The 25,662-nt window shown below is 51.1% G+C and overlaps 1 protein-coding gene across 3 annotated transcripts; it reads left to right on the forward strand.

Moving 5' to 3' along the window:
* Positions 1-684: 684 nt before the first annotated feature.
* LOC120537929 (matrix metalloproteinase-17-like) lies at positions 685-23,878 on the forward strand. Of its 3 annotated transcripts, XM_039767212.1 has the most exons (12): positions 685-944; positions 9,442-10,394; positions 10,999-11,120; positions 13,575-13,707; positions 14,190-14,334; positions 14,869-15,155; positions 15,977-16,153; positions 16,479-16,569; positions 18,326-18,402; positions 18,506-18,658; positions 19,325-19,588; positions 20,420-23,878. In XM_039767212.1, the coding sequence occupies exons 3-12, from the start codon at positions 11,010-11,012 to the stop codon at positions 20,716-20,718; spliced, it is 1,737 nt and encodes a 578-aa protein (XP_039623146.1). In that variant the 5' UTR covers positions 685-944; positions 9,442-10,394; positions 10,999-11,009; the 3' UTR covers positions 20,719-23,878. The 3 variants fall into 3 exon arrangements, with proteins under 3 accessions (XP_039623146.1, XP_039623147.1, XP_039623148.1); XM_039767213.1 differs by lacking the exon at positions 9,442-10,394; XM_039767214.1 differs by lacking the exons at positions 685-944; positions 9,442-10,394 and adding an exon at positions 8,087-8,619.
* Positions 23,879-25,662: the final 1,784 nt, after the last annotated feature.

The following is a 25,662-nucleotide window of genomic DNA, read 5'->3' on the forward strand; positions in this document are numbered from 1 at the left end:
ACATCAGAAAAACAAAACGGCACTGCAGTACAACAAAATAGGAAAAAGGCTAAAACCATAAGAACATTGGTTGTAATCAAAAATATGGAAAAAGTTTTAAGAATCGCATGAGAAAAACTTGCTGAGGCCAGAAAATTACAAAGAGGTGCAAATTCACAAGACCAGGTGGCGCCAACTTATGGGTGTGGCCAGGCTTAGGGTCACATGATTGCTGCATGAGTTTTGATGCCAGGCAACTCAGAAATGGGTGGTGACAGAGACTGGGGCGGGGCCAATTCAACAGTCACAGTGGGGCCCCTCATAGGCCCCTCCTACTCTGGGTCACTGATTCTGATGAAAAAGAAACAAATGCGGTTTCAGATGGCAGAGTGCCAAGAGTCAGGTTTGAGTGGACGTGTGACAAATGAAAGCCAATTGAACAAACCAACCGTAACCTCTCAGGCACCAGACTGCTGGGTCATATAGCGCCCTCGGGCCAAGTCCTGTATAGCAAAGCTTGGCGGCCCGCATCACCACACCCTGCCTTGAGCCTTTTAAAGAGGGCCCGTTTGCAAATGGACCGCAGTGCCGTCCCACAGGCCAGCTTTTCTGAGCACATCGGGGCTTCGGCTTCCTGTGCTGCAGCTTTCCAGATGATCTGCAGCACCACAGGAGAGCCGTCTGGCGTGTGCCAAATCTGCTAATGCGGAGAACAGCTGGGCGGAAGGCTCAGGCGTCCACGTTCAGTACACTCGATGGCCAGAAGCCCAAGTTTAAAAAATGACGGTGAACAGAATGTTGTTTCCATAACGCAGCTTAACACGAGCAGCGCAGAGCTAAAGGGAGAGACGCCATCAAGCACTCGGTCAGTCAGAAGAAACATGCATGGAGGACACCAGAGCTGCCCGGCAGGACCCCCGTTTCCCGCTGTGAACTTTGGCCAGCATATGGATGGACCACAGGAGGTGAGGTGCCGTTCATTTTTGTCTAAAGTTCCCCCAGGACTTGGGGTTGATTTGCAGAGCTCTGTGTGGCCTTGGCGTGTTCTCCCCGTGTTTGTGTGCATCTTGACGACGTGCGTCTTTGTGTGGCCATGCATGTGCTGCGATGACCAGGCGTCCCCTCCGGACCACATGGCTGCAGGTTCAAAGCCTGACCTTTCCTGTGTGTTTTCTGGTGTGTCGGTGCTTGTCTGTCGTCTGCTGTCAATTCACAATTTACGGCCTGCCTAGGTGGAGACGTGCATTTTGAACCCTTTAGAAATGAATGTTCATCAATGGTTGGCGCCTGCCTTGTGCCCACTGCTGCCTGAAGAGATGCCAACTCTGTGTGATCCGAAAATTGGATAAATCTGGCTCAGACAATAGAGGGAGGGTTTATTTAATGGATCTTTATGGAAGATACGGAATTAGTGAGTAGCCATTATCCCCTGCTGTTAAGGGACATGTCAGAGACCCTCCTCCTCCTCCTCCTCCTTTGCTCTTCTTTGCTCTTTTTGCTCCATCCAAACATGGAGTCCGTCACTCTGTGCTCAAAGCCCAACTTGTTTCTTTGTCACCACTCCATTTGTGAATTGCAGTCACCTACAAGGCCTCTCGTCCCCCTCGTCCGTTTCAGCTGCTGTCTCGATGTCTTCAGTTTCATTCCCACTTCAAAGTCTAACTGCTGTCTCCACAAAGAGGACTCCTTTGTCTTTCCACAATTTGTTCCCCCAGCGTCACTGTCAACGCCTTTCAAAGATAATTCAGAGTCCTTCTTTCTCCATTGTTGGTGGTCCTTGTGACCCTGAATGACCCAAGTTTCCTTGTCCAGGCTGACCGCTGCTGGCTGGACGCCTGCTATCCGTCCTCTCCCAGTCGTTGAGAATGCGACTCCCCAGTTCTCCCCGTTCAGACCTCCCCTCCTGACCTGCAGCCCCTTCTGATGCTCCCACCCTGTTAACCCTCCGTTTACTGCACCTTGTTGATGTTGCCACTTTACCTAACGTTGTTAAACGCCCACGTGGACGTCGCTGCAGGATTTTGTTAATGTGACATGTGGCCTCCCGGCACACACACAGAGAGCTCCTGAGCTTTGACGTGTTGTCCCTACAAGGCCTACAGAACCAGAAGGTGGGCCTGTGGCTCATCTAGCACTGTGAGCTTAGGAAAGGCGCTATAAATAAAATGTGTTATTGTGTCACGTGCAGCAGAATGTGCTTTGTTACTTTCTACAAGGGGAGCCTGACAGCTTCAGGACGTTTGGCTCAAGTAGAAGTTGAACCCGAATCCTGGCAGCCCGCGGTGTGCAGCCACTCTAGTGGTCGGGGCCTACGTGGCCTGTGGGCTGAAATGCATAGAAAAGCCTAAGCTGAAGTGACGGGCCGCGTGTCACATCGAGATGGCCTGCCTGTCACGGCTCTTCCTTACACGTGTGGGTCACGGCTAATCCTGCCCTCTCGTAATCGGAGTCAGGCAAAGCCCCGAATTACACTTGTTTCATAAACTAGCTGACTGATAAATCCGCGCTCTGAGGGCCTCTAAAGGGGGACAGGAGACGACCAGACTGGCGATAAGCAGTTTGTCACTTTCATCGTGGCTCTCCGCCCGCCAGTGGGGGTCTCATTCCCTTCTGATTTTCTGGGGTCGAGACCCGACACTCATACGCGCCAAGGGCTTCACTGTTCTGGCAGATAAGAAAGTTGCTTGTGATGCTTAAAACGCCCGATCAATTTCAATTTCAGTCTCACGTTAAATAAAAGTTGACTGGCAGCAGTCACAGCATTTCTTGGTTAATTCTGGCCAGCAGCCTGGCATAGGGAGTGGTCAGAAAAGTGAAGACGGTGGAAGGAGCTTTTATCTTGTACTGTACAGTACACGCTTTCATGCTTTTAGTCAGGAATGAGCAACACTTTAGTCAGGAGAACCCTTTGTCACCACGCACATGACGTTAGGGTGGCATAGCAGGGACTTTTCTGGAGCTGTGTGCCCATGATGCCATGCAGCGAGTGTTTCTGCCTTACCACTGAAACTGTTTTTTAGTCCGACTTGGTGGCTCACCTGGATAGCAGGGAGAGCTTGAAACCCCCGCTAAGACCATTTAAGGACCTCCCGTCCATCTCGGGGGCGTCCATCAGCTGAGCACCAATCCAACAAAGTCGTCGCCTGCTCTTTTGTAGATTTTCTGTCTTTTGCAGTCACAGCCTACCATTTAAATGTGATCAATGTCCTCTATTGTCATGTCCTGTCCCAAAACCACAGCCTTTCCCACGATGAACAGAGTGCTCCGTTGCCATGACAACCCTCTTTGGAAATATTTGCCACTTATGCCATAAAGCCAATTGATTCTCTTGCAATGGCAGCAATCAGAACGTTTCCAGTCTTGTGATGAGATGAACGTGTGACCTGCTTGTAGAAAATGAAATCACATTACGCTGTAAAAGGCTAAGAGGGCAGCTGTCCACCACAAAAGTGAAGAGCAGCTGATTTAGTGAGTGTTCTGTAGTAGCGGACCCTGTCCATGATACATCACGGCGCGTAATTCTGACCGCAGGAGTGGCCCACCACACTCTCGCCACGCCAACTCCAAGGTGACACTCTCAACCCGTCCGTTCCAAGTCTTTTCATGCATTGCAGTTTTCATTCCAACAGGTGGCGCATACAGCTGACAAAGAACCTAAAGAAGGAAGTTTTAAATAGAAAAAATGATAGGAAATAAAAAAGGCTGCGTGCGGAATTCATAACCCATTAGAGCCCAGTTCTGACTGCAGGGGCGGCGAACTCGGACTCGTTTAGCAGTTCATGGAATTCATTTGTTTACCCCATTCATTCCTTCTCTTATTTTGCCTCATGAATGATGACATATCACCAGGATGTTTAACGGACTCAAGTGAGATCAGCACTTTTTTATTTTGTCATTTTTCATTTCAATTTTCTTCTATAAAGTGACAGTGTCTGCTTCTCTGTTGTCTCATTTATACATCTTTTGGTAGATGATTGTCAACAATGGTGCTAATTTTTGTGATGCACCCCCTGTTAGAATGTAAAATGCAATGCATTGTGTTGCTACCTGCATTACAAAGTACGTTTGAACAGATGGCGCATCGCAAACATTGGCACTGAATAAGCCAAACAGCGTTGGACGGACAGACACTGGCTTTTATTACATAGAGGATGCAGTAAATCAGGGACTCTGTCGTGTACTGGAATGAGTGGACTGAAGGACGAGCTTAAGGGACTGAACAGACTGTTGTGATTAGTCACACAAAATGGCCAAAGGGGCCAGAAATAAGCTAGGAAGCAGGCCAGAATCCTCAGCTGCCTCCCCAGAAAAGGTACACACAGACGCGGCCAAAGCTCCTACTGGACTGGCTGGCTTCGGCCTACACTTTAGCTTCAAAGGCTCAGAAATATAGTTTGAAATCTCAGTCATTCAAAGATTCTCAGGGAAACAGGTAAAAAATTAAAAACAGAAATACTTTGGGTGGAGCACAACAGCATTTATTTAATAAAAAATTCAAAAGCTCAAAAAGGAGACATGAGCAGCTGCCAACAGGCCGTCCAGAATCACACAGAAAGAAAGAAAGTGTGAGTGTCGGGCAGAAGGGGAACGGGCGACGACATGAACGCCGAACTTCATCTGAACTGGAAGTGAAATGAAGGAGAGGAAGAAGGCAGAATGGCTGAAGAGACCACCCAATGAGAGTCTCCCCTACCCTGCTGCGCGCCACCATCTCTCTTCTTACTCACGTCTCCCTTCAGACACACAAATGCAGCCTCAGGTGCCCAGCAACGCGGCCCAGTAGGACATCGACATCATGCTGGCCTCATGAGCCGTCCTGGAGGAGACCACAGAAGTGCAGCAGATGATGGAAGTGGACTCTGAGGGGTCAGGCTGTCTTCATGAGCAGCGCTCTTTGAGTGTCTCTTTTCCTTAGCGACACCTGGGCGCTGATGGGCATGGTTGTCTTTTCAGACCCCCATCTTGTACCCTTTATAGCTCCATTCATCAATTCCCCGACCCTGTCAGTTTCAGGTTCATGCAGATTCTTAGCCTTTCCCAGCAGCACTCGTGACAAAGCAGCCCACAGTGGCACACTGATCCATCCCAGTACACACTCCACCCGCAAACACTCAAACTGGGAGGAAATTAGGAATGCCACTGGGACCGAAGGAGGCCATGCAGTCTCCACACGCACACCCACAGCAACATGGCCTGGACTTGAACCCGAGTCATCAGAGCTGACCACTTTCTACAGCAGCATGCCACTCGCACCCGAACCACCTTAAAAGCAAACAATGAAAAGGCCGCGGACAATCAACTAATTAAGGGAGAGGCAGGTCAATGATGGAAAGGGCCCAGTCGGCAGTTCCAGCGCGTTATTTCATTGACTTCAAGGCTGCCTGCCGTCTCAGCCAATCTCAGCTGCCGATGCTGACACGGCCTGCCATGCCGCCATTTGTTTTAATTGCCTTCTTGGGATCTCGTTAGCCTGAGTGCTCATTCTCTGCAGTTGCTGAAATTTCTGCTGTGAGCTTTTTGTGTGCCACCCTTCACAATGGCCTCGACCGTCTGAATGAATGCATCACGTTATTCTCCCAGCTTATTGTTCCTGGCAGGCCGATTCCCTCCTGGCGCAGCTTTTCAATGATCGCCAGCGGAGCTGCAGGGTTAGGGTCCTTCACCTTCTGGATGAAGCTGGCACACCTGCTTGTGCTGGACTGAGTGACCCTCCACAGGCTAAATGTTTGGTGCCAGCTCAGACTGGCACACCATGCACCCTGCCCCATGCCCACTTCTGCCATGGTAACAGAACGGAAGGATGAAGAGGAAGATGCGCTCTTGCTTTCATAATCTCGAGATGCTTTGTGCCCACCAGGCCATCAGATCAACTCCTTAAATTCCCAAACTTTGTAGCTGAGACCCCGTCAGCTAAGCTGCAAGCAGACCTTCAGTCGAATGGCGGTCTGTATCAGTGGTCAGCTGTGATGAAGAAAGTGATGACCCCGACGCTAACAAAAGGCCAGGTGTCCGAGGACATTAGCAGGCGCTGGACACTGGGAGAGTGTCACCAAACGCCACAGCAGGATACTGAATTGGGAAAGAGAGCAGAGGAGGGTCCTTACTTTATAGCGACTTTCACAAGTAGGAATGCTTGGGCTTATGGACTTGGACGGATCGTCTTTTTATTTCCCACTCTTGTTGTCCATTTGTGCTCTCATCTTGACGGACTGCTGCGTTCTTGGCTTGTTGTCATTTGACGTGAAGGTGAATCACGAGACGAGGCTTAATCAAGGGAGTGGACCGCCATTCCATCTTGCTAATGCACAAATGGCACAGGCCTTGTAAACAAGCGCATTGCCGGGAATCGTTTTCTTCTTTGAGCATTGATTGGACTCTTAATCCACAGACTAATTATTTTGCCGAGTCCTTTAAAGCAGGGGGTGTGAGAAGAGGAGGAAGGCAAGTCGCGGCTGAGAGACATGGGGGGGCTGCCATGAAGGTCGGAGCCGGTGATGGATGACTGTGGTGGGCTTACTTTTCAGTTTCAATTCATCCTAATAAAGCAGAGCCCCTCTAATTACAAGTAGAGTATAATTAAGTAAAATGCTAAAACAAATTGAGCAAAAACACGCAGCGCTGCCTATAAAAGTCACACAACACATGAGTTACTAAATGGCTTCTTGAAGGAACTCCACCCAAACATGATTTGAGAAATGGACGTGCAGAAGGAACAAAAAGCAAAGATTCAAACGCAATGGGACCCTGCGGTGAGCGTCTCTGGACGACAGCAAACTCTCGGGTCACTCGTGTCACCGAATCCCTGATGCTCTTCATACTCCCATCCGGACAATGAGGAACAGGAAAGGCGCATTCCCACAATGCTGTGCGTCTGAGCCGAGGACAGGGCTCTTGGCTAATGCATCGGGGGCGATCAGGGTCTTCGGGTCGCAGGTGCAACCCCATGCCACTGGCTGATCGATTTAACGATATTTCAGTGAAAATGCACGTGGCATGTGTGACATGATGCCTTGATATCATTTGACGTTTCCAGTCACCGGCCGCTCCCATTAAAGCATAAACCTCAACGCCTCGACTTTGCACAAACACCTGAGCTTAAACGTTCATCTGGGCCAACACCACAAACCACATGAACAGAGAAAGGAGAAATTCAACAATGACCACTCCAGAGGGGTCTCTGGCGGGCAACAGCAAGTCCACCCAAGGGCACGAAGTGGATCACGAAGTGGCTGGGACACTCTATCGTTTTGAAAGCAGTGGGCCAACAAATGGCCTGCAGAGGGGATCCATGAAACACCTGGCGCCACCAACAAGGAAAGATACGTGTGAGGATGAAAAGTGAAAAGCAAGCGAGCGCCAATCTGAACAAACCCGAGAGAGCTGGGGCTGGGCCCTGGACTTGTGGTCTCAGAGGACTGTGCCATCTGCCATAATGATTAAGCATCTCCAAAGGAATTTCTGGGGTCCTGAATTGCATTGAACTGCAGAACACAGAGGAGGCGGTCATCACTCAGCAGCTGGCACCACTGTGCTCGCCAGGCCAGCACAACACGAAGCAAACAAAGCGGCCGCTTTCTTGGGTCTTTGTCGACTCGTCCTTCGTGTCGTAGTAAACAGATGACAGGCTCTTTGGTGACCACAGCTTCCTTTCTTGCTCATTTCCAATCTTTTCACTCTCAAGGAGATGTCATAAATGTAACAGAATAAAACGCTGCGTTCGGAAACTTCAAAACCAGGGGGAGTGGGCAGGAGAGTCGAGTTGAAGTTCATGTTGTTTGCTAGCCTTCTACGCACTTTACGTGGTTAAGGGTCACGCAGTCCACTAGCCTCGCAAGGTGCTTTATTAAAGCACTGAAGCCTGTGTTGGCAGCACCAAGTACAAGATGGGGCACCACACTAACAGGCACACATGCGCATTCAGTTTAGAGTCACCAGTCAACCCAACCTGCATGTTTTCAGCGTGTGGCATGACACAGAGAAATGATGTGAAGCCTGGCATACCGGCAGTGTCTTGGACCCAGGGCTCCTGGCTGGGCGGTGCAGTAAGCTTGGCATTGTTCTGCCAGGGAGCCTTCTTAGGGATGGCATCTTTGGGCACCTGGAGAAGTCGCTCGCCAGATGGTGACGGTTTCTTGACGGAAAGTCGTTCACTTCGGGAGGGGGAAGGGAGAATCAATATCCTAATAGGCGTCCGCACGTTTCCTCAGCCTCTCTAATTCCATTTAGTCCGCTGCACCCCCCCGGCCGCTCAATCCTCTGATTAATCAGGGCCTTTTGACTCCGCACTTTAGCGATGAAGAATCACAAGTGAAATCTTATTACTCACAGCCTGTCCTCAGGAAGTCAGCCCCCTGCTTAACTCGCTCTGCCCGGGGACAGGCTGATCGCTTAAGTCCACCCTGGCAAGCCGAGGCCAAAAGGTCAGAGCAGGGACCGTAGAGAACCAGTTCACAAAAAAGAAGGGGGCCTGGAGGACAGCCAGTGGCTAGTGAGACGGAACTGCCCTTAGGAGCAAAGAGCCTGACATGCTGAGACCGCCGATGAAGAAAGGTAAAGGCGAGCAGCAGGATGAAGGATCTGAGAGGGGCTTAGCTATAAAGAGCGTCAGAGCTTCCTAAAAGACCGAGAGGAGCCCACCAGGTAAGACCGCTCGCCATATAAAGTAGCGTTGGGGTTTTCTGCCATTCCAAGCAGAGGAGGGGAACGCTAAGAAATCTGCCACAATTATCAGAGTGTCATTTATTATGAGGGTGACAGGACTCAAAGTGACATTCCCTGGCTGGGCAAGGCCACTTGTAGTCCAGGTGCTGTGCCGTGGCTCCAGGGAATTGATGAACGTCCTCTGCTCATTTTGCACCCGCTCAGCCGGGCTTCCTTTTTATGGCCAGTGCTGAACATTAAGCTGTCGAGATTGCGGATCCTGTAAGACCACAGCAGCTCGAGGAGCGTCACGAAGTGTGGGATTGTGTAAATTAGAACGACTTTAGGCATCTTTCGAAAGACCCTTTTGCACACTTTGAACTTTTCCTCTGCATTTGTGGTGCAGCATTTCTTCTTCTTCTTCTTCTTCTTCTTCTTCTTTCTGTCCTTATCTGGGTGGCCTGTGACTGCCCTGGTGTTTCCCCTTGATCCCCAGACATTAGAGTGCCATGTGTGACTGTCCAGCAGTGGTTGATTATGGATTTATGGACATGTTTCCCTTAGAAGCCCCCTGACCCGGTAAGATGCAGGGCACATTTGATATCTCGTTACGTTTTTGGTATTTGGACACATCAGGTGGGTTTGGCTTGCCTGTCATCTAAGAGCTGATTAAAGCACGGGGTCTAACAATTGATGTGTGGGTGGGATCGGCGAGCAAGGGGAGACCCCCGAAGGAGGACGCGCTTAATGGCTCTTCTGTCCTTTCCTCCTTTTCTTTGTCTCTCTCTCTGTTTTTTTTTTTTTTCTTTTCTTTTTCTTCAGCGAGCTGACAAATTTAAGGCCAGCTAATCGGGGGTCAGACCACCCATCTGAGACAGACGTGCAGGTGCATCTCGCAGTCCTCGTCACTCCTCTGGCCGGATGAGAGTGAAAGGCGCGATTGTTTGGACACAAAGAGAAGAAAGAAAGCGGTCGGGACGAAGTCGTCATCGGCGCGGAGGAGAGTCGTGAGGGAGCGCTGAGTGTCGGCAAAGAGAGAGCGACGAGTCGGGGCGACGCTATAAAACGAACAGGGATTTAGGGTGGGAAAAGCAAATCTGAGGATCGACGCCCCTTTTGGGTGGGGGGGGGGCTGTTGTTTTGAAGCCAAGCCAGCATTCCGTTTCCAAATGAATGAGAAGGGGAGTCGCCATCGTCTGAAGTGAAGCGCGGGCCGATCGAGACTCACGACTCGGACTTTTGGTTCGCTTCCACTTCACTTCGGGCTCATCGGGCTTCACGGCTCAGGGTTCAGGACTAGCTTTGGACCGACTGGACACGAGACACCCAGCGTGTAGATGCGAAATTAAACGACCAGAAGGAGCGGCCGTTAACGGAGTACCTGGCGAGCTCGGGTGGCATTGGCGGCGTAGCAGATTGGCATCTGGCGTGTTCTCTTGGCCATCGCGAAGTGCAGGGCTGCGTGTTCAAAGGTGACAACTCCGGGCAGCACGCGGACTTTCTGAGGCGTCCTGCATGGAAGTTCGTTTCTGTGCGACAAGTCGGGGCTTTCCTTTTTTCTGAAGACACCCCGCAAGTCTCCAGTCCCGAACGCCTTCTGTTAACACATTGGATCGTCGTGCTTTTATTCGGTTATCCCGGCCGAAAAGGCAGCCCTAACCCCTAACGGTCTCTGGAGAACTGGAGAGCAGCGGCAGCTTAAAGAGAAAAGTGCGAAATACGTGACGATGACCAACCAGCGTCCCGTGAGAGCCTCAGACGCACTTCAGTCCGGGGTGAGCAGCCCGCCGAGCCCGCCTCGAGTCTCCACTGTGGCCGCGTGCGGCTCGCACCTCCTCCCGGCTCCGAGTCCAGCGGGTCTTCCACATCCGCGGAGCCTTGGAATGGATGAGGGGTCAGAAGATGGGCAGAGGCAGGCCTGACATTGCCTGGGTTATCCAACTTGTTGGTTTTATTGTCTGGTCATTTTTTTCCGAACCTGCTCATCCAGTTCAGGGCAGCAGAGGGATGAAGCTGATCCCGGCATGTAGCTTCAGGTGCCAGGCAATGTATGGCACGCCAGGACAGTATGGAAAATAGTGGGGAACCACTCAGAGTAATCCCAACGTTTTAGGGGTGGGGGGCTGTTAAACCCTGTAAAAAAATACAAAGACTTCTCAGTCCGGCTTTGAACGCGTCCGCATATTTATTGTATCTTATATTACAGATGCCATGTTGGCACACTGGCAGTGCAGGATGTGAATGTCCGGGTCCCTCCCAATGCACAGTTCCTGCCTGGCACCTGATGCTGCAGGGGTTGGTTCCTGCCTGAGTTTTATGGCTTAACGTTCAATTCTCGATGCGGTCGACTGTTTTTTCTGCTGTTGTTTCTCTTTGCAGTTGATTTAGTGATGGCAAGAGGGCAGCTGCCAATCGCTGGGCTTTTTTTATGTCTTCCCTTCTGGTGGCGTCTTGAAGCTACGCCAGTGCCAACCCCACCTGACGAAAGCACCGAAGTGGTGGTAAGTTAAATAAGGAAAACCTTTTAATGAAGAAATTGAAGCGGGAAATTAAACCTTTGCTATCGAATGGACTTGCAGTTCCTCCTGAATGGCGCTGGTGTTTAAATTTCATTCCGCCGTTTTACAAATTAAATACGTGCTGCTGATTCGATGAGCACATACAGGAGTACAATGGCGACCGTTGGTGGTGGTTTTAACATCAATCAGCCACAGCTGGATAGATAAATACATAATGAAAGGCGCTATATAACCGATTGAGAGCTAGTCAAGGCACTATATAACACCAAGACAGATAAGAAAGACACTACTGAATATAAAAGCTAAACAGTCAGACAGTAAAGGCACTAGAGAGATCATGAAAGGCGCTATATAACAGCCAGCTAACGAAAGGTGCTATATAACTGCCAGCTAATGAAAGGCGCTATATCACCGCCAGGTAACGAAAGGCGCTATATCACAGACAGGTAATGAAAGGCGCTATATAACAGCCAGTTAACGAAAGGCGCTATATAACCACCAGGTAATGAAAGGTGCTATATAACTGCCAGCTAATGAAAGGCGCTATATCACCGCCAGGTAATGAAAGGCACTATATAACCGCCAGGTAATGAAAGGCTATATCACAGACAGGTAATGAAAGGCGCTATATAACAGACAGGTAATGAAAGGCACTATATAACCGCCAGGTAATGAAAGGCGCTATATAACAGACAGGTAATGAAAGGCGCTATATAACAGCCAGCTAACGAAAGGCGCTATATAACCACCAGGTAATGAAAGGTGCTATATAACATATCACCGGCAGGTAACGGAAGGCGCTAAATAACCGCCAGGTAATGAAAGGCGCTATATAACAGCCAGGTAACGAAAGGTGCTATATAACGGATTGAGAGCTAGTCAAGGCACTATATAACACCAAGACAGATAAGAAAGACACTACTGAATATAAAAGCTAAACAGTCAGACAGTAAGGGCACTAGAGAGATCATGAAAGGCGCTATATAACAGCCAGCTAACGAAAGGCGCTATATAACAGCCAGCTAACAAAAGGCGCTATATAACAGACAGGTAATGAAAGGCACTATATAACAGCCAGGTAACGAAAGGCGCTATATAACAGCCAGGTAATGAAAGGTGCTATATAACCACCAGGTAATGAAAGGCGCTATATAACAGACAGGTAACGAAAGGCGCTATATAACCGCCAGGTAATGTAAGGCGCTATATAACGGCCAGATAATGAAAGGCACTATATAACGGATTGAGAGCTAGTCAAGGCACTATATAACACCAAGACAGATAAGAAAGACACTACTGAATATAAAAGCTAAACAATCAGACAGTAAAGGCACTAGAGAGATCATGAAAGGCGCTATATAACTGCCAGCTAATGAAAGGCGCTATATAACAGACAGGTAATGAAAGGCACTATATAACAGCCAGCTAATGAAAGGCGCTATATAACAGACAGGTAATGAAAGGCGCTATATAACAGCCAGATAGGCCGCTTTTTGTTAAGTCTATACTTATTCTTGGCCCAGCTTGCCTTTGTCCTCTCATTTCGCTGACATAGCCCGCGGTCCTTCTCCTCACGTATTCCTCTTCATTTTGCTGTTCATTTTCTTTCTTTGCTGAACTTTCTCCAGGCCTGTTTTCATTTTCTACATACCAGTCTTGCTGTGCCAGTGCAGTACGTGATGCCAGCTTTTAATTTTTTAAACTTAAAACCAAGAAACTTTAAAGATATGCAAATTAAACTCTGATCAAAGCTTGTCAGATTTTGATAGCATTTCATCACCTGAAATCGCTGCAGGATGCGGGATGGGGCGGGGTCAGACGTGGGTGGGGTTGGATGTTACCATATACGGCTAAGTGTTCGCTGACAGACCTAAATGTCGCCGCCTGAGCTGTGACCAGTCAGTCGCGTTGAGGTCCCGTTTTGACAAACAAAGTGGGCCTCAGTGTCAGTCGCCCGATGTCACCGTTCCCTGTGTGCGTCGTCACATCTCGATCAGCACAGCAGACACACCAGACGACTCCACACTCATATACAAGTCTGACCGCTCAGCAGATTTTGGATTTTCCAGATCCACTTGGCGAGTGCCATCTTTTTGGGGCTGTTTCTGGCAGAAAGCGTCAGTGGCTGCAATGACAAAGTAAATCGTCATCAAGGCGTGACAGTAAAGTGAGCGATGTGAGTGGACAGCCACTGCTGAGCCTGACATTACATGTGCCCATCGCACTTTTCCGGTTCTTTTCTTTTCTAAATGCTTTTCCTGCCCTCCATGCCTTGGTTTCCCTGACACCAGTTGGACATGGCCAAGTGTCACACATGATGACACAAAGGGTCACCGTATGGTCGCGTCCACGTGTTTGATTGAATAAATGAATATGACGTTTAATTGCCCTCCAGATGTGCCCCCAGGTGTAACCCCGTCCCTCTTTTCCTCCTAGGAGTGGCTCACCAGATACGGCTACCTGCCGTCCCCCGACCCCGTCACTGGGCAGCTGCAGACATGGGAAGCGGTGGTCCAAGCTATCAAGACCATGCAGAGGTTTGCTGGCCTGGAGGAGACGGGAGTGATGGGTTAGTTTGAATCACCTTAAGCCTTAAAGAGTCCATCCATTGGTTTTTCTGAATCCACTTCCCCATACAGACTCGGGTGCAAGGAGCAAATCTCAGAGGGGACACCAACCAGTCTGTCACAGGCAGGAGGGCAAGAGAAGTCAGGCAGACATGTCGGTCTTCTGGCAGCGGCCACACCCTCCAAGTCCATCGCCAGACGTCCAGGGGGCGGTCCCAGCTGTGGCACCACCTCGTCAGTCATGCCATGTTGGCAGCAAAAGACTGCCCCTAGTGGAGGGCCTTGGAATCTTGAGTCTGGAGTGCTGAGGGCGATGGTCAGAGGAAGTCACCTTGGGTTGGTCTTTGGGGATAAGAGCATCAAAACTCGCCACACTCCACAATCGCGGCCCTCCGCGTGCCAACTGGGGTCAGTGTGAGGACCGTGCACCTCTTGGTGTTGACCCCAAACCCTAACTTCTTCTTCTCCTTTTGTACTTTGGCAGATGAAAGAACCGTGGCTTTGATGAAGACACCTCGCTGCTCACTGCCTGATGTGCCAGAAACAGACGCCCACCCGAAAAGCGAAAGGAGGAGGAGAAGACGGTCCAGCGCAGGACAGGGGTGGACACGCAAGAACATCTCGTGGAGGTGCCGTATGATGGGGACCCGCTGAGCTGTGCCCGTTCCCACCTGGCTGCCATGTCTCTGAAATTCACTTTTATTACCTTTGGCATCCTGGACTGTTGGACTCTGAGCAGCCGGCAGCAGGATGGCAAGGACTTGAAAAGTGAGAACCAAGAAGTGCGAGGGCCGCTCATCGAGAGTTCATCTGGATGGGTGGGACGAGCTGACAGGAGACTTCCAAAGTGACAAGGTGGCAGTGGGCGTTAGGGTCTCGTAGTGTGGGTTCATTCTGCGGGTTGGCACAACACATGATGTGACGTTTGGAGGACTTCTTTAATTCAGTGGAAGACTTTATCGTGCGGGTGGCCCCATAATTAGCACTGCTAGGAATATGAAGTCCGGTGTGGGTCATCCCATGGCACATGTGAGGTTGGGTTCACGGAGCACCTTTTGGGTGAGGTGGAAGCCAACTTGAAAATCCTCTGCATTACTTGGGTTTGGCTGTGGGTGGCTTTTGTGAATGCCCGCAGTCAGCGTCTCTGTTTTGTCTCGCCACAGGGTCCGGTCGTATCCACCTCCTACGCTCCTGTCCCGCGAGACGGTCCGCGCTCTCCTCTTCTACGCTCTCAGAGTGTGGTCTGACCCGACACGGCTGGACTTCCATGAAGTGGGTGACATGGGAGATGTGGAGCTTCAAGTGGACTTTGTCCGTGGGTCCCATGGGGACGGCTTTCCCTTTGATGGCCCTGGAGGAGCCGTGGCACACGCTTTCTTTCCGTCGGACCCCGAGAGGGCTGGCACAGTGCACTTTGACTTGGATGAGAGTTGGTCCTTCAGGGCTCCAGGTTAGAGAGATGGAGACGGGGGCACACAATGTGTTGGCATGGTGGTGAGTCTGAGCGTGCTGTCTGATTTGAGACTGAAGCCCTGGCACTATTCTAACTGATGAGATGGCGTTTCGCTTACCTACGGGGCAGCTCCATCTTGGCACACCCTGAACTCCCAGCTGGAATTCAAATGGAACACAAATTGGCAGACTGAAAGCAGGTGCCCATCTCTGACCTTGTGACACGCTGGCTGCACGTTTTTGTCTGGTCGCATTTCTTAATTGGCGAGGGACTCGTCGTCCTTCTTGTGCCTTTCATTTTCAGATTCCCATCTAAACACGTTGACTCAAAATGCTAGGAAACGTCTGGCATGTCAGCCAACCAAACTTGACTTTAGATAATCGGGCGCAGCTGTCAGCTCTCGCTAATCCCCATTAATGGCGCCTGGAAGCTGGCATGTGCTGGACTGTAAATCCACTCACCTCCCCACTGAGCCCTTGGCACGTCGCTTCCATTCAGCTACACAGAGAGGGCACAAACACGGGCACTGCTACCCCAAAAGAGAGGTTACTGCTTCATCACCAACTGCTGACTGACATGGTGGTCTGTATGAACAATCTCTATTGTATGATTGCCCACCCACCATGGACCTACAGAAGGTGGGCACCGGCTACATGGCTCTTTGGAGCATCAGCCCTCTCACTACCCGCCTGGTCAAGTGGCAAAGATGGTGAATGTCTGAGATGTGTGTGTGTATGGAGAAGGGGCACCGAGGAGAAAAGGGCTGACGTTTTTGGGTCAGACCCCCTAATTCTGTTGTTTCTCTTTCTCTGCCCAAGAGTCCAGTGGAACAGACCTGTTTGCAGTGGCTGTACACGAGTTTGGCCATGCCCTGGGCCTGTCTCACTCCTCGTCAAGGAGGTCCATCATGCGGCCCTACTACCAGGGGCCCGTCGGCGACCCGCTGCAGTACCAGTTGGCCGAGGAGGACAAGAAGGAGATCCTGCAGCTCTATGGTAGGTGCCTGGCACCTCTGGGAGTCCCCGTTCAGATCAGGGTTAGGGTTAGGGTTAGGGTCTCTTTGGAGCCCCCTGAGACTGTGGGAATGGGGAATAAGAGATCTTTACAATGAAAGAGGACGGGTGCTCATCGCTCTTTGGGGGTCTCACTCTGGCCTGGCTGCTCATGCAGCTCCCACCACAGCCCTCAGCAGAACAATCCAAATAACTCAGCTCAGCAGTTCCTCCCTCGGGGTTAGACGTTAGGGTTCCATTTTGCGCATTCGGCCTTTTGATCTTCACCTTCTGGCCATTTCAATTGTTTTTCTCTTCTGCTGTCCAGGTGAGAGGGAACACTTGGCCGGAGCAGAGCCATCAGGGGCCACTCTTCAGCCAGCTCTACCTGACAGGCCTAAAGTTCTGCCGTCCCTCAGGTATGTGGTGGCCGTCAGCATCCAGTTGTCTTCACTCCTGGGACTGCAAACCAGTTGAGAACTCGCCAGTCTGGCCCGTCACGTCCCTCTCACTGCAGGCCCATCCATTCATCCCGCTGTGAGGCCCCAAGTAAGACCACGAGAATGCATGCTGGGATACGCAGATGTATTTCGATATTCTGTAGCGATTACAGATATAGACATTCACACGCACACCGCATATCCCAGCTGGAACTGCACATGCAGAAGGAGGCCGTGGGCGCCCCCACTTGACCTTCTCAGAGCCCTGACGATGTCCCCTGTCCCCTTCAGGTTCTGCAGGACATCTGCCACCCGTACCCCTTACTTTTCAACCTGACGTGCCACTGAACCGGCCTCCGGGTGCCCATCTGGTGTCCGCGGGTGTGGGCAGGTTTTCAGTCCCAGCCCTGCGGACCCCCACTTTCACAGTCATGCCTCTCTTCTCTTACGGCCGACGATCAAAGAGCAGCACTGTGAGGGTTTTCCTTTAGGAATGTCTGCCGTCGTTTTAAGCTCCAGGCGCTCTCTGTTCCATTTTCTATTACTTTGCCTCTTTTCTCCCTCAGTTGTACCCTAATAAGCCAGAATGCTGAAAATCGTAACGACGATGACGAAGATGGCGACGCCGTCACCTCCACATCAGACACATCAGCGCTCGCTGCATTCTCTTCCGCTTTGTAGCTTTCGGGGTCCGCCTTATTTTCAGAGTACAATGAAGGAAGCAAAGCCCCCGCACAAAAGGTGCATTCATAAGAAACTTACAAAGACCCCCAGTAACTCGGCGGCCATCAGCAGGGTGTTTGTCCAAATTTGTGTGCCACTTTAGTCCACCGGGCAGCGAGAGCAGAATCAGAGGGGAAACAAAGGGCTGAAGGGAAGCTGACTGGCACCCGGGGTACGGGCATTAGACCCCCTCGTGACGCTGAACTGGCTTAGGGTCAGAAAGTGGATGGAAGGGAGGATTAAGGATGTGCTTTTGGAAGGTGTCACCTCCTGGATTTTGTCCCCTTTTGGCCAGTGTGCCCTTTTACTCTAACAAATTAAAACACAATCCACCCATTGGTCTGGCATTCATTTTTTTTTTTTAAATTGGTTGTGTGTGTTTATCAAAAACTTAAAGAGCCCACCGTGTACAAAAGGGTGGTCCAATCTGCACCACCAGATACGGGTGACAGGTTCGTGCAGGTAAAACGACGAGCGGGCATTCACGACGTGGCACTGCCAAGTTAAGCAGACGGTGCACCACTAGAATGAGCCCATCCCACATCCCTGTTTGTGATGCCCAGGTTGCCTGCAGCTGGCATACTCGTACTTGAACCCGGGACATCTGTAGTCATAGACCAAGACAGACCAGGATGAATGAAGAATGGCTTTTGTTTTCCATTCGAGTGCCACGCAGATTTCAATAAATAAGCAACGCACAATAAAAACGCAGTGCTGGCGAGGATATAATCCAACAGAACCAAAGCTAAAACTCGGCTCTGTCCTCTCGCTCCGCTCACCCAACTCCCACGGATGGTCAATGGAGACCAATGGAATCCAGCAACAGCCTGGCCACCTTTCCATCAGCGTCTGGGACCCCCAGGTCGCTCTCCACTGTTGAGGCTCCTCTGCGGGGTCCTCGCTGGCTCTCTCCGCCGAATGTGCCGTCAATGCGGATCACCAAAGTCCTCGTCGACGTCCCCACACGCACAGGACGTGCCCACTCACTTCACTACATGGCTTTGTCTTGCAGGGGCGACGCTCCCGATCGTTGCACGTCTAACTTTGACGCCGTCTCGCAGATCCGGGGGGAGACGTTCTTCTTCAAAGGTAAAGCCGTCGTCACCTGCCGTCTCCGTTCTTTTAGGGTTAGGGAGCCGCTGCCATGGACTCTCACCCTGTTTGCTGTTTGTCTCTGATTTTTACTTTCCAGGAAGATATTTCTGGCGGCTGACTCACTCGGGACATCTGACGTCTTTCCAGCCCGCCCAGATCCATCGCTTTTGGAGGGGGCTGCCCGTCGGGTTGGACTCGGTCGACGCCGTGTATGAAAGAGCGACCGACCACAAGATTGTCTTCTTTAAGGGTATTCTTCTCCATTTTGGCTTGGTCTTTGAGGTCATAGGTCAAGGTGGCGGGCACATGGAGGGGTCGAGCTACCAGGCAGCCTTTCACGGGGCCTTTGAACTGAAACGTCTGGGTCTGCAGGTGCCATTCCTCACCCACCGAACTCCACGATGGAGACCCTCCTATCTGCCCTCTCAGGGGGGCAATGTCTCCATTGGTGTCACTTTCACAGAGAGGTTGGGTTAAAATGGTGACACAGACAGTCAGAGGACGTCTGATGGTACAAACGCGTCCGAGACGGGCAGCACGGCGCCAGTCATTCAGTCACCTCTGGAGGACGTTGCCCTTAGCGAGGCACCCAGTCCAACAAACATTCCAAATGGCGTTGAAGAAAAAGGGGAACACAATGAGAGACAAAGAAACTGGGATTTGAAATTGAGACTCAAAGCGTCTGATTTGTGATTATGGTGGGGCGCCATGACAGTAGCTTGGAGTGACACCGATGACATCGGTCTACATCACCAGAGGGTGACGTCAGCTTATGGCGTGTGACGACAGAAACCCAACCCCCAGCAGAGGAACTCACGCGACTGGATGAGGCCCGTGATGGCACCACGTGCTGCCTGCCGTGGCACTGACAGCTCTGCCCCTCACTCACCCAGGCTTGTCTCGTCTCTTTTTTCAGGAGCGCAGTACTGGCTATTTCGGGATATCAGCCTAGAGGAGGGCTTTCCCCGTCCCCTTTCGGATTTCGGGTTGCCGTCAGGAGCGGCGGTTGAGGGGGCCTTCTCCTCTCCACTGGACGGAAAGACGTACCTGCTGCAGGGAACAAAGGTGTGGCGCTTCGATGAGGAAAAGGGGAAGCTGGACGCGGAATATCCCACCGAGGCAAACCACTGGAAGGAGCTGCCATCTGGGGACATTGACGATCTCATGAGTGACAAAGACGGTGAGCAGTCATTTCAACCAGCATATCTTACACTGACCACTAGGGGGCACTCAGTAGTTGGGGGGGGGCACATAATAATCTGCGCCCGGGCATTTCAGTTTGTTTAGTTTTTCTGGTTCTGTGCCCCACATTTTTGTTTGTCTTCACATCCCCCTCAATCAGCATAGGATGAAGCAAATTAGGTGGCGGCATCCACTGCCAGCGGGCACAGGCCATGGGGTTACTGGACTGATGCCAGTTGATTTAGGAGGTTTAATTGAACACCTGTAATGGAGCCCAGTAAGCCATCAACTAACAAAATGAACGAGATGACGGGATGTGACAAAGGCCACCACATTAGAGTGATCTGTCACATGTCCAAGGATGTGGCTGGAGAGGTCCAGTTGGGCAGCCGGAGGGTCTGCTCTGGTTTAATCGGCGATTCTGACCAGAAGGTCGTCTGGCCAATGTTGTCTCGAAGGTTCAGAGGATGAGCCGTGTGGTAAACGCTGATAGCACTTTGAAGTTTTGGGGGTACCAATTAGGGGGTATCTCAGTCCCACAGAGGACCTGACCCCAACTGCACCCTCAAAAGCAACCTGCATGTCTCTGATTTCACTGAAAATGTCGGCTCCTGGCGGCAGCACAAGATCAGGTGTCTGTCGAGGATGACAGCGCTAATGGCTGCACCATCGTGCGGACCCCCAAAATGCTGCTTTTATGTCACGTTCAAGTCAAACAGAAATACCTGACGGAGGGTCCATGAAGTGACATGTGTGCCTTTGACGTTAGCAAACCAAAGCGGCAGGTGACATCCATTAATGCCCTTAACGCCCTTCTCTCCTTCTTCAGGCTCAACATACGTCTTCAGGGGCCGCCAGTACTGGAAATTCAGGGGCCACGAGCCCCACCCCGAGCCCGGCTACCCCCACGTGACGGCCGTCGACTGGCTCGACTGTCCCGACTCCTCCAGCTCGACGCCCCAGAGCTTCCTAAAGGACACGCCACGAATCTACCAAGAGCACGGGCGCGAGCCGAACTTTGATGGGTGCTCCTGCCAGGCACGCGGGGCTGGGAATAAACTTACCCTCCGGCTGTTCTGGAACGTTCTCTTCATTGCCCTTGGATTTTGGGTGGCATGCTTCTACTGAAGGCCTTTCGAGTAAAGATACTGAAAACAAACTTTTAAAAGAAACTTGAGTCAAAGAGGAAGTGATGCCCGCCTCTGTCTGAGGATGGCACCCGCGTCATCTGTGAAGGAAAGTGACAAGTGCTTAGCATTCAGTAAAGGTGTACCTGTTCATCAGAGTGACATGATGGCCCACCAAGAGTCCACATTTCGAACCCCTGCTGAACGAGACCACTGCCCAGGTCAAGGAGTAAAAAGCCATAAACGCAACTGGAAATGAAAGGCAATCCAAAAGAAGTGCGATGACAAACAAGTTGCCCACAGCGAGTGCCCTATGCCCTCTCACAAGAGGTGGCCATATGTGAAACCGGAATGGCAAGAGGACCTCAACAAGAAACGAGCTTGACATCATGCCGAAAAAGCGAGGGGGGCGCCGAGCAGACAAGCGGGTGGGATTGTTGTCTTCAGTGTGCTGTGTGCCACTCCAGTCAATTTCATCGGCCACCCACCCACTTTAGGACTGAGACGGGGTGCCAGTCCATCGCTGGGCCTACGCTGACTCATGCCAGGCCAGTTTAGAGGTGTCTGTACATTTAGAGATGCAGGAAGGAAGCCAGAGTGCCCAGGAAAAAAAACCCAAAGACAGACAAAGGGCTAACGTGCAGATTCCACATGGACAAGATGGGTACTTCATGCCAGGAGAAGGTCTGGTGAGGGGTCGCTTTTTATAACCCCCAAGACTGCACAAACTTGCCTCTGCAGTGACATCAAATACGGCGCCCATTGTGTTGTGACAGTGTGACGTCTCCCAAGGCAGATGTCAGCCAGGCCACCATGAGAGTCACCTACTGAGTGGACAGGCCGTCCAGATGAAGTGAGGACCTTCAGTCCCACTGTGTCACCTCCCTCGTAAAGGCCCTCTGTCAATAACATGGGTGACTGCTTCCTCACGAGTCCCTTGAGTTCCTCCTCCTCGTCATCGTCTTTGATTCAATGGCCACCTGTCCTTTGATGAAGTGAAGTGTTTTATCTCGGCTTCTAAAGATGGCCTGGCTGCTTTTAAAATGGGATTCAAAAGGGAAAAAGAAAGAGCAGGAAGAGCAGGAGCGGAGCTACAAGACGGTAAACCCCCCAAACATCGGGAACTAAAATTCACTGCCATCAGAACTTGTGCCACCCCAACAAAAAGGCGGGCACATTGAAGGCTTAGAAGGGAGAGCCACACCCTTTCTGGAGACGCGCTGGTGATGTCATCAGGTGCGACCTCTCTGACCACACCCCCAGCGAGAGGTCAATCAACAGAGTGATTGTCACATTTTAGAAACTCCAAAACTCGGTCAAATCATTTTAGAATGTAGATAAACATTTATTTCGATAAACACAATTAAAAGAGACGCGCATATCATAATACTAATGTGAATACAAAAGGCCGAAAACTTCCTAAACACGTCCGCGTTGAAGCCTCCTCGTGTATTGGTTGGCACATACGTTGTGCAATGGCATGTTCATGCCATGTTGGGAATGGAACAGGACTGTGCCCTCCCTTCAGGTGACAGTGCCAAGCGTCTGGGTGACAAGCCTGTGGCCCAGCTCCTTTGTCTGTGGAGGCCTGGACTCTGTGAGTTTAAAGCCTTATGTCTTTACGTTTCGACTGATGCCCTGTAGATGCCATTTTAAACCAGTAGGTAGTGCCATCCAAAATGCTTCACTTCAGAAGACAACTCCCTGTTGCCAACGAACGAACACCACGACTGTGGAAAAGTAACTTGGACTTGAAAAATACTGAACTCCTCATTTAAGGCAGTGAGGGCCCCCCTCGGGCTGTCTTTGGGGGTGGCTGTGCGCTGCCATCAGGAGGGGCTGAGCCTAACGGGGCCCTGGCACAACGTCCACATGCCACAGCCCCCAGACACTCGTGTTGTGCATCACCTTTAAACGGCCGAAGTCCACCGAGAGGACAGACCTGACATCTATGAGCAGGCAGAGGTCAGACAACGGGCCCAAAGTTCAAAGATGTGTGTTTTTTGGGGGGTGGGCTTTGGGGTTGGGGGTCCAGCTCTCATGGGCAGGGTACAATGCCATTCAAGTTCTCATATTCTGAAGCCCACTGAATGGCTTCTCACTTCATTCATCTGCACACACAAGCAATGAGGCACAAAGCGCTTGGCCCACTTGCACCCGTGTGCCCCTTCATCAGGGCACCTCATTAAAATACTCAAGAAGGTGAAGGTCTGAGACGTCCACATCTGCTTCTGTCCCCAAAGATTTCAGAAATGACCGCCAAGGGGCAGCGAGAGTGACAGCAAGACCAACGAAATGCAGGCCAATGATGGTCAGCCATGTAATCCAGTGCAAGGGGCGCCAGGGCAGAAACCCATCCTGGAGGGGACGCTGGCACACATCAACTGCAGGAAATGCCCCCTTGTCTGACTTTGTGCCAGCATCTCCAAAGTCACACTATGCCAACTTTTGCCCACCTGTGCTTTCAGATTACTAACAGAACAGAAAATTAAGATAACATGGGGTCAACTGTCCAGCCTGAGTGTCTCTCCTACTTCTGCCATCCTGGGTGGGCCCCTGCCATGCAGCTGCAGCTCTCGTCTTCATCTCCTGTGCCGCAATAAATAAGAAGGTTCAACCAAGATATGAACTTGGATCGCTGGATTCAGGGTTCGGAGTGCTGACCATCACACCGCGTGTTTCTGGGTGTCCACCCCGGCCGGGATGAGGACGGGCAGCCGCTTGCTGCGAAGCTTTCATGCAGTAAAACATTCGACGACATGTTCGACACAACTGCGAATGAAAAGACAAAAAACGGAGAGCCATTCCCTGATCGGAAATCAAACCCGGGCCGCGACGGTGAGAGCGCCGAATCCTAACCACTAGACCACCAATGAAGCCATCAATAAACTCCGCGTCTTATCATCTCCAATAGCCACCCGCATTTATCGTCTGCTCCCTCCATTGTGCCACCGGACGGTCCCCTTCAAAGTGACAGCTTCAGGTGGACTGAAGGAACTCAAAAAGAGAAAGAAAACAAAGGAAGAGCAACGAAAAACGACGGCGCCCCCTAGCGCCTCCATAACGTCAGTGCGACGTCTGCGGCAAATGTGGCACCAGAGAGATGGCCGCAGAATGCGCGTTAAATAGAAAGAAAGAAAGAAAGAAAGAAAGAAAGAAAGCTCAATCCTCCCGCTCAGCCGCTCCAGTCTGCCATTGGCACTGGCACCAGTGGACGTGCCGACCTATATGGGCAGTGAGGACCCCGAACAGGCAAAGGAAGGCTGTAAAGTGACAAAGCCATTTCCGAATAAAATCCACGTTGCAGGGGTGGGGATCGATCTGTTCTTAACATAATTCTTTTTTTTTTTTTTTGTAAAAACTTAATTGCTATGTATTGATTGTAATAAAATTAATAAATAAATAAAAAAATCCATGTTGTACACAATCGCATGCCGTGTGTGATTTTCTGTGTCCTGATGTCATTTATTGTACTTTTGCCAAGAGACATGAAAGTAAGAATGTCGTTGTGCTATTAGAACAACAAGCTCGTCCGTCCCATTCACCCAAATGACATCAAGCAGAGACCTGAAGGTCGCTTACACTCCCGGTGTGAAGTAAACCTTCGCACTTCTCTGATTCCCTTCATGATTTGAAAACTTCACTCCTTTCAATCTCCGTTTGCATAAGCGGCAAAGACTCAACTCCGCTTCATCCCTGAATCTGACCCGTCGCTCTCCTCCGGACTTTCTCAGGTCTTCTGCTGTCTTTTTGGTAACCTGGAGGACCAAACTGAGTCCAGTGCTGGAGGTGACGCCTCGCCATGCGCCTTAAAGCTGCAGCAGACCCCCCTGTGACTCGCCCTGCACGCATCAAGGCGCTATATAAGCGGACATTCTGTCAGCCTTCTCTGAAGTGCCTCGAGTCCACTGCGACTCCTAAATCCTCCTCATGAGGTGAACGTTTGATGTTCAGACCTCCCGTTGTGTTGTCAAACCTCACGCGTTCGCTTCCTACGGTGACATTCAATTTCATCTTTCACAAACCAAGTTATCCGGGGGGCGGGAGGTCTAAGTCTGACCTTGGAAACCGACCTGGGTGACACCAAGCCTATGGTGGACACCACCGGGGTTCTTTCATTCGGAAGTTCAGTTGGAGCTCCCACACCGGACAGCAATTGCATTCTTGTACAGTTAATTCCGGGTGTTCTGGGTGATCAGAGAATAGAGAAAAATACCGCGCTTGGACGCTGTGTGCTATGCACCATTAAAAGGTGGCCGGGCACCCGATCACGTCATCGTGTGTCCTCCTTGCTGACTGCACAAAATCGTTACCGATTGTCCACTGGCCAGGAAAATCACGAGACACGCGAATCGGACCAAACGAACCGAAACCACGTGGGGGTAGAAGGGGGACTGCTGGACGCACCGCTGCGGGTTAAAGGGTTTCTTTTCTTTATTCTTTTTTATCTTCTTTTCAGCTCTGATCGACGCTCCTTTCAAACTCCGGGAGACGCGCAGGCCTCGAGGCCCCCGAGGGACACTTGATGTTTCTGGGAGTGCTCGACGGTGCCTCGAGGCCGTGAAACTGGGGGAAAAAAGTTCGATGACGTGTCGATCCAAATGTGGCAACAACAGCCACGTTTGAAATGATCCCAGCAGGGGCGGCCATTGTTCAAAACAAATGCGTTTATCTCCTCGGAAATCGTGGATTCGGTTCCTAAAGCGAAACCCACCGGCGCACCCACTCAGCTACGAATCCTCAGAACGTCCGCATGACGAAGGGAAACGGAAGGCAGGGCGAGTCCCCTGCCGTCGTCATTCGGGGATTTCTGGTTTGTTTCCATGGTTTCCTTAGCGACTGGAGTTGTGGGTGTGGCCAGACGAGCGCGGGTTAAATCTTGAAAGCGGCGTCCCGTCCAGAGTTGGCTTCTGTCCTGCGTCTCCCCTCGTGATGGACGGATGAT

This window comes from Polypterus senegalus, chromosome 10 (assembly GCF_016835505.1).
Source record: "Polypterus senegalus isolate Bchr_013 chromosome 10, ASM1683550v1, whole genome shotgun sequence".
NCBI lineage: Eukaryota > Metazoa > Chordata > Cladistia > Polypteriformes > Polypteridae > Polypterus > Polypterus senegalus.